This window comes from Gymnogyps californianus, chromosome 10 (genome assembly GCF_018139145.2).
Source record: "Gymnogyps californianus isolate 813 chromosome 10, ASM1813914v2, whole genome shotgun sequence".
NCBI classification, from domain to species: Eukaryota; Metazoa; Chordata; class Aves; order Accipitriformes; family Cathartidae; genus Gymnogyps; species Gymnogyps californianus.
The window spans coordinates 3,479,990-3,488,959 of record NC_059480.1 but is presented as its reverse complement, the minus strand read 5'-3'; the positions used below and the strand labels follow the sequence as shown (position 1 = coordinate 3,488,959).

The 8,970-nt window shown below is 39.5% G+C and overlaps 1 protein-coding gene across 2 annotated transcripts in view; it reads right to left on the bottom strand.

Annotated features, from left to right (window-relative positions):
- Nucleotides 1-829: 829 nt before the first annotated feature.
- The window catches only part of UGGT1 (UDP-glucose glycoprotein glucosyltransferase 1), a 44,978-nt gene continuing 36,837 nt past the window's right edge, over nt 830-8,970 (bottom strand). For both annotated transcript variants that reach the window (XM_050902139.1, XM_050902141.1), the window contains 9 exons: nt 8,310-8,398; nt 7,725-7,829; nt 7,047-7,131; nt 5,542-5,724; nt 4,160-4,320; nt 3,547-3,661; nt 2,770-2,886; nt 2,267-2,426; nt 830-1,796 (listed from right to left, as the gene is read on the bottom strand). In XM_050902139.1, the coding sequence (XP_050758096.1) occupies nt 1,771-1,796; nt 2,267-2,426; nt 2,770-2,886; nt 3,547-3,661; nt 4,160-4,320; nt 5,542-5,724; nt 7,047-7,131; nt 7,725-7,829; nt 8,310-8,398 (1,041 nt within the window). In that variant the 3' untranslated portion in view covers nt 830-1,770. The remainder of the gene's footprint in view (nt 1,797-2,266; nt 2,427-2,769; nt 2,887-3,546; nt 3,662-4,159; nt 4,321-5,541; nt 5,725-7,046; nt 7,132-7,724; nt 7,830-8,309; nt 8,399-8,970) is intronic.

The window sequence follows — 8,970 nt, the reverse complement described above, 5'->3', positions numbered from 1 at the left end:
TTCCCTCTGGAGGGAGAGAGATTATAAACTGTCCTTTCCAAACCTTTCTAGAATTACACTTCTGGTGGGTATCAAAAGTGGGTATGTATGTGCAGTGTTACTGGTTAGTTTACTGACCTTGTCAACAGTGCCAGCAACATGCGTTTAAGGGACCCTGGCTATTTCTTTTAATGTTTTTTTAAGAGTTTGGGTTAGTGATTTGGGCCCTTTCTTGAGCTGGCTGCAGAAGAGCTGCTTTTCTGTTCAGTTGCTCTATTGAACAGTTTAAACACTACAACTGCTGTCTTTCAGATTCCTCCAAAACATACATAGGATGTATAATACAATAATTCTAGAAGAATATCTTAAGTCAGGATTATCTTTAGTGTGAAGCTCTTACAGCACAGAACATTTACCTGTATAAAAACATGGGAGGCAGAAATTATCGCAGTTTGGATTTCTAAAGCAGTGCATCAGGAGCTATATTTTACTACTAGAAATACTACTTTAGTTCTTACATTTCAACTCTTCAAGTTGTTCTCAGTGTTCTAGGGAGCAGACAATAATCCTACAGAATGAGGGAAACAGTGTTTGAGGATTTTTTTTTTTTTAATTGGTATGTTCATAACAAAACTATGGCAGTATCATCTTTAAAAATTAAGATGTGAATACGAATGATAAAACTAGCCCAGAATAATTAATCCTTGCAGGAAAATGTTTGCTTGTCTGTGCACAGAATGAAAACAAATGCAGGTAAAATATCCAGAAACACCAGAATCAAATTAGGACTGTAACATATGCAAGCAAAAAGGATGATCAAAGGACTGAGTGTGAACTAAAGCTTAAGACCTAAGAACTCCAAAGTTTTTATTGATGTGACAACATGTCTGTTTGAAGAAAAATAAAGTTAATGAAATTTACATGATGATAAACTTCCAAGCTTCCACAGATTTTTCATAAACAAAAAACATTCATGAATCAGTGAACCACAGCAATAGTAAGAAGGCCCTACCAGTTTTGCAGACTGATTGAAACTTTGAGCAGGAAGGAAGGAGGGTGCTTTGATTCAAGTCAGGTGGGCTAGGATGAACTGAGCTGCCAAATCCAATGTTCTGCTCACTTCATAAGCTTACACATTTGTATTTGGATGGGCATTTACATAGATTGTGGTAGCTTTACATTAAGCCAAACCTTCAAAAGTTGGGCAATAAATGAAGACAGGAAATAGAAAATCTAAGTAACGCTGGATTTGTTACAAAATCAAGGGCGTACTGAACAAATCTGAGAAGCATTTCCGACCATATGAAAACCTGCAGATAAAACAGTATCCCAAATTCAAGGCATGATTCTGAGCCTTTTAACATTACCTGGAGAAATTATCTCCATCAGTTGAGGTTAGGACTAATGTTCTAGCCAGTGGCTCAATGGGTCTGCAATTTCCAGGCTCTCAAGTTAGATGTGAGGCTAACAGGATCTTCATCAGTGGTGGAGGTAGCAACAGCTGAAGGAACAGGCTGTGGCTTTTCCAGTGGATTTTGAAGTTTTGTTTCTGAAACGCTAAATTCCATCATGGGCTCTTTCATCACCACCACAGGTGCAAAAAACCAGTAATGCTAATTCCAGCAATCCAGATCCTATTTCATATGCAGAAATTAACCCAAAGGCAAGTAATAAAAATGCATACATCATCCCATTCAATTATTCAGCAGTTTTGCAGACATACCGGAAAAAACTAGCTTTCAATATAAAAATTGTCTATGAAACAGTCTAACTTGAATTTTTCTCCATGGATCATAATTCCACATGTGCTGCTGGATCTGTAGAAGAGGAGAGAAAAATGAACACTCCATTTCCAGCTGCCTCAATTGGCAGATTGGTTTGAAAATCAGTATATAAACCCCAAAGACTTGTTCTTTGCAACGTTACCAGTGACTGAAGAACAATTCATACCTATTGTGTATAGCAGCACTTTAATTAAGGGTTAAGATGAGGCCAGGCTCATATAATTGCAGGAACAGTGAGGGTCTTTAACAGAACTGGAATAAGTGTGCAATACAGCTCTCTGTTATCTAAGTTCCAGAATCAGGTTAAGTTACACCAGCCTCACTCAGCAAGGCCCTTCTGTCCCATTAAAATATACAGATTATTTAACAGATCCTTCATGCAAGCCTTTGCATGGTGCAAGCTTACAGCAAATGAGTATGCAACTTAACACCAGTCCAAACAGGTCAGGAGAAAGTCACAAAAGTAGGGAACTAGTCAGAAAGGAAATAGTCAGAAAGATTACCGTGTGTGTGTTGTCCTGGCATCTTAGCTGGTGTTCCTGTTTCTTTTTCCTTCTGGAAAAGACTATGGAGCAGTTTGATTTCTTGATCATAGTCCTGCCATTCTGGAACTATACGCATCGCTGCTTGCAACTTGGGCTCTTTGGTCATTGGGTTGTTACACTGCAAACAAAACATACAAAATGTTCAGATGCTTAATGCGTGAAAAAGGTTTACTTACTGAATAGAGGTATGCTTCCCCCTGGTGGAATTAATCTGTTGTTGGTGAACAACACAGGCCTGTATTTTAGCTAGAGTACAGTGTAAACTCTCTTTCCAAATTCATAATAATGCCACTGCTCCAGGTAAGAGAAATATAGAAGCTAAAGGAAAAAACTGAAGTGCTGAAAACATTTAAGTAACAATACAGGATGAGGTGCCTAGATCTGAGGTAGGGAAGTGCCTCTAAAGTTGGGTCACTGTATTTTATTGTGACATCAGAATGAGGGAGCCATACTGCACTTACCAAATCAATGGTTTTTGCTCTCTTCTTTGAGGAATCATCACACCATGTTTCACACCACAGCCACTCCTGTGGGAGTGATTTAATTGGCACCTGGTGGATCATGTTGTTAGGCAAATCCTGTTGTGAAGAATAAGAGTTAGTAGCAGTTTCCACAGGGTGCAGGGTGGGAGGAACAACCCCCCCCAACCAGACAGTATTGAGAAGTTTAACTTTTGTAAAGAGTTTTTTTCCAGTGCAAATAAGTGATGAGTCAACCTTTCATTCCATTCCAAACAAAGTCCTTTGGAAAAAAACCTACATACTACAACTGTTCATCTTATTTTGGTGAAAATTAGTTATTTAGCAAGCAGCATTAAAGCAGTAATATGAGTATCAAACCTGTACTGGACCAGTTTGGAAGACTATTCTTAATTGATTAAAACCATTGTGTTATTTTTTCCATCCGCCACCATACAAGCCTTATTTCCATGTTATTAAGTCAGTGCATAGTAAAGCACTCAGAGCTGGACAGCTCAAGAAACAAGTACCCAGTTGTGTTATGTATTTGTCTTGGAGTATACTGGAAAATTTGATAGTCTTAAGACATTTAAGGGGAAGGTGGTGTTTCCACCCACCAGTTATATTTGATGCTATCAATACCTGCCTCATTTGAAGGCAGGGCATATGGGACTGCCACTGGCATCTGGCTGTGATTGAAGTTTGGCCAGGAAAGGAGAGGTCCCAACCTGCCCTCACACCCCAGTAAAACAAAACAAAACAAACACAATAAAAACACACCTGATCAAGGTTGGACAGACTGTTAGGATCCTGACTGAGACCCTGATATTGTCCTCTGAGGCGATCTCCAGCTGCTATCTTTCGGAACTTCTTCAGATCCACAACGTACAGAGCACTACATGGAGATGACGCAATTAGTAATGACATTTGACTGATGGGTAACTTACTGCAGCCCCAGCAGACCCCGAGATATAACATGCTAAAACAATCTTTTGGTGGCAGTACATCAAATTATCTAATACAAGGCAGGAAAGCAGTTCTAACAAGGTCATGGCACGTACGAAAAATAAATTTTCAGCAAATCTATCTTAGCTTTGCGGTCATGCAGTCCCTTTTTCCAACATTTGTTATTAACAAATGAAGATGTCTGGTTAGTTAACACTTCAGTCTTTTAACGCTTCAGTTCTTCATCTGTACAAGTTGTAGCATACTGAAAGTAACTTCAGTGTCCCTAGTGCTTCAAATGGACCATAGGCAATGGAACCTTAAAGAGGCAACAGTAAGCAAAAAGTGGTTCACTGCAGCGTTGTATACCTCAGCTAGTTTTCTGCTAATTCTAAGTAGTAGCAAAAGCTTTCCCCCTCTATTTTGAAAAAACTGAATTCTTCAGTACCTGATGTGGTATTTTCTTCCAGCTAAATGACTTGCCCAGTATCCCGATTTCCAGAACCTGTAGCCATCCATTTCTCTTCGACTGTCACAGAATGGAGTATATCCATAAGGAGCACCATCTAGATTGAAATCTCTTAATTCCTTTAGATCTGTGCGCACAATCTGAAGGGAAAGGACATTTATTTTTATTTGTAGAAGCCTGCCACAGGTTATTTTGAAATGCTGGTCAGGATTTAATTCAAACTGAGTAAACAGTTAAAGGAAGAATTACCTGTTATACTCTGCAGTCTTTTGCATTATGTATATGTAGTACAAAAACACAGCACAAAAGGTGTTGTCTCCCCTGCCCTTAGAGCTGGAGCGACTAAAACAGAGCTTAAAATAATCTGATAGGGGTTGGTTTGACAGCTGAAGTGCCAAGTTGTTGCTTAATAAGCAGCAAGAATTCTCACTATACATGAACTCTACTGTGATCCTTTGTATCCTTTCCTCTTGAAAGTTCGCAAACCCTTCTGGGATGAAGGCTTTTTAATGTCTTTTTGACACGGATGATGTGGCAGTAATACTACTCTAAATGCACCAGTCTGGTGGGGAAAAAAATGCTTTAGTATGTCTTTTATAAACACAGCAAAAACTGTCTAAAATGAGAACAGCATAGCTGGAAATTTATCCTAGGTGATACTGCAGCATAAGTTGTAATGGTTTTAACTGACATGGGATCATACTGTACATAGGCCAAAACACCTAAGGCATTCTATACTTAGGTGTCGATAATCTGTACTTCTCAGTTTTATATATGTTTTTGAAGGAGTATTTTTGGCAGTTCTCACTGCACATGTATCCCGTACTTTCGAACCGTTCAGGCAGTAAGCACATACAAAGCCTTACAGACACCGTTTGCTTTGCAGCAGGACATGGCTTCATGCACAAGGGATTTGCCTTCTCGCTTCTCTGAAAGCCACTCAGATCTGGCCAAGTTAAAAGCAGGGGGGTGGGAGGGCAGGGTGTTTGGTGACTTAGGAAAACACTGTATGTGGTAAGTGATCTGCAGGCTGGGAGAACAGACAGAACTGAAAAAAGGGAAGGGTGAAACAAGAACCTATTTGGCAAACTAGCTGGAATCACAGTGAGTGAACGAGGAACCAGACAAAAGTAAAAGACAGGCCAACAAAACCAGTCTTTTTGGGAACAGGCAGAAAAAACAGCACTCACTGAAGCATGCTATAGTTACAGAATCAACCTTCAGTCATGCCTGCGAAGGGCTCAAACTTGCAACCTTTCCAATAATACAGAAATTGTATTCAAGAACATACTATTCTTAGAGAAAAGAAAACCAGAAAAAGAAAAAAGGAAAAGATCAGGTAATTCCAACCTCTGTGTTACCTGATCAGCATCCACAAACAGGATTTTATCAACAGCTAATGGGAAGAGCACATCTAGAAAGAGGATCTTGTAACCCCAGATGATACGCTGTTTCTCTGTTTGCTGATGAAGCCAGCGTGGCCATTTATACTGGACAAGCTCATACTGGAAATTATACTTCTCTGCCATGTATGGGATGAACTCCTGCAGGGGGAGGGGGAAAAAAAGTAGCTTATCTCAGTTCTTTGTTCCTCTGCAGGAAAAAGAAAAGTACATTACAAGAGACAGACTCCAGTCCTATAATAAGGCATAGGACATCAGAAAATGAAATACCACAAAGAATAACTACAGTTTCATTGTTACTTCAAAGCCGTAACTCCAAACTGAACAATCAGTACAAATTGTAAAGCCAACTATCATAAGACAACTAAATATTTTGGCATTTTTCCCCACACAACTACTTATGAGCCATTTTATAGTGAGCCACAGATCAGTTTAAAAGAATGCATTACTCAAATCATAAAATTTTGTAGATGGGAGAATTATTATTTAGGGCTGTACAAAGCAGTGTAAATGGGAATAATAAAATGAGAGAAAAGAATTGGGAGAATTTTTTTAGTAGAACAACTTGGCCCACTGTCAGATCAGTGGACATTCTCATCTGTGAGGCTTCCTCCGACACTGGGAGAGTACAGGTTTAGCCAAGGGATGCTGGTACAATACGGCCATTAGGACGGGGAGGGGGGGCACCACCCCAAGAGGTGACTGACAACAGCAGAGCCACAGCACAGCCCATGTTTGCAGCAATGGGGACACCGCCAATTATTTCCCCTTGAGTTCACACTGAACACGCAAGATTCTCTAAGAAATGCTACTTCCTAATATTAAATGTTAAAAGTTGCAAATTCCTGAATGTTTTGACATCCATTTACCTCTGGGTTCTGCTTTGAATCCTGCTGTTTGTTTTATGATGTATCACATATAATTGACAAGTATTTCCAGGTGTACTCATCTAGGGCCCACGTCACTCTTTACCATGCACCGCTCATATACTCTAGTCAGTCTGAAACATGGTTTTAATGTCTCTTGTTATGAAGCTCTCTCCATACCTAGTCATGGACATTGCTTCTCTGGTAGTTTTTTTCCTATAATCTTTCAACCCTTATGTATTAGATGTAAGTTTATAGCCCTGAATTTCATCTTAAAATCTACACCTTTATCATGCGAGTCACAGAAAAAAAGTTGAGATTCTTTCAAGTATGATTTTCCTAATATGTGATGTTCTCTTAAATATCTACCTTCAGCATGAGTCCTCTGTCAACCTGTCTATTATTTCTCAAAGCTTTCTAGGCAGAACCACCAGCTTATACCAACTTGATGCTTTGTCAAAATAGAAGGTATACAGTACAGACGGGTAACTGTACATATGTTTACACAATAGTATGATGCACAAGTTGCAACTTTTTTTTTTTTTTTTTTTTTTAACTTTTCCCCACCATAGAGTAAATTTCTAATTAGTAACAAACCTTGAATGTCGGTGATAAGTAGTTCTTCAGAAACCAGAACTTTAAAGGAGTCTTAGTATGTTTCAGCACAGACAACATCATTATGCTATCAAAAGAAAAACATAAAGCATTTACAGGAACAACTGCCACCCACTAGAGATCAGCTGCCTAACAGATTACAAATTGCTGGTTTACATTATTAGACTAACTGCAGTTATGTGTCAGGTAACTGATCTTCACGCATGAAGAAAAAGTGGGTAGCTTCCGCCTATTGCAAATTGCTTAATTTTATCTACAAAATCACTAACCCCCCCCCAAATCTATATATTTTACCTAGTCAGAGAATATACAACCTGTTGGCTTTCACAGTCCTTTGAGAACAGAAGTTCAGATTCTTTTCCAAAGCAACTATGACTTATTCTATAACTTCTTAACAATACATTTGTATTTGGTTATATTGTAGTGAGAAAATTTAGGACAGCAGCATACCATCTATTAAACTACGTCTCTTTTGAACGTATGAATGTTATGCAGACAAAAGTTCCTATAATACAGTGGATGCAAAATCTAACGGACTTCTGAGCTGCTGAAAAAGTGGTGGGTTTTTTTAATATATTCTTGCAAATTCTAGCCTTTTTCCTTGTGGAAAGCAGGGCACATTACCGTTTGAGACCCCCAGATTATAAATTCTGAACTAACCGTAGGAATCTTTCATATAGGTGTCCTGAAGCCACAGAGAATATATTTAGTACATCGTCTTTATCCTGTTTCACATCTTCATTCTTCTGTCCTCCCGTGAATCCCCTGGAAAGACAAATGTGTTTCTATAAAAGACAAGATAGTAAGGGCCAGCTATATAGGAAAGAGTGCAACAGATTATAAATTGCTACAGTGTTGGTTTAATATACTACAACTGTGGGGTTTGGTGTCATCCCCCCCCCCGCTGGTCAGGGTATCCTCCACAAGGCAGAGTGCTGCAGACACAGACATGGAAGACCCAATAGCTTCTGTATGAACACCCATTCAATTGAACGATTGCAGGCTGAGATGCAGCTCCTGGAAATGAACAATGTTTTCAGGCTCCCAAGTAGCAGTGGGGGTAAGGGAAGGTACGCAGGTGCAGAGCTGCAGTCCAGTTCTCTAGAAACAGAGGGGTCCTATGAAAGATAGCCCTAAATTCAAGCAGTCTTAATAGATGGCTATGGAATATCAGAGACCTTAACTGTATCATCAAATATTTTCCAGTTTCAAGAGACTTGCAGGTTATTACTGAATTAGTTTTACCATTTGAGAGATTCCCAAAATCCAGATTCATTCTCACTGGTACCATCACTTAGTAGATCTTCATTCATCATATCTGGTTTTTTCTGAACCTGTAAAGCATAACATTGCTTTAGTGAGTGCCACATATTTGGCAAACAGCTACGGAGTGTTATTTTGACACTGGCTCTGTTTGTATCCATTTGAATTATGTCCGGTGAGCTGATGGGTAACCTAAGCTGCCTGGAGAAACAGCTCAGTAGTGAACTGACACTTTCAGAACAGATTCCAAAGCTGTTTGCAGACACGAAAGGCATGTTAGTCTACACGGTTAAAATGCTTTGCTAGGAGGTGCTTAGTGACCATCCTTGATGATGGAGACTGGCAAAGAAAAACCCTCAAAGAAACCAACCACCACCACCCCCACCACCCCCCCCAAAATCCAACACAACACCTCCACCACTTTCTGTTTCTAAGAGGTATTATTGGCCACGGAGACCCCAAAGCAGATACATAGACAAGGCAGCGAATCAGGAGAACATCCCAGAGTTACTCTAGCACAAGTAAATCCTGTGAGGAAGTGTGAACCAGATGTGTTATAACCATCACTTATCTATCAGTTGTCCTCCTTAAATTTTTCAGCTATGTCATTATGTGATAGGCAGCCCTAAGAGACAGCAGATTA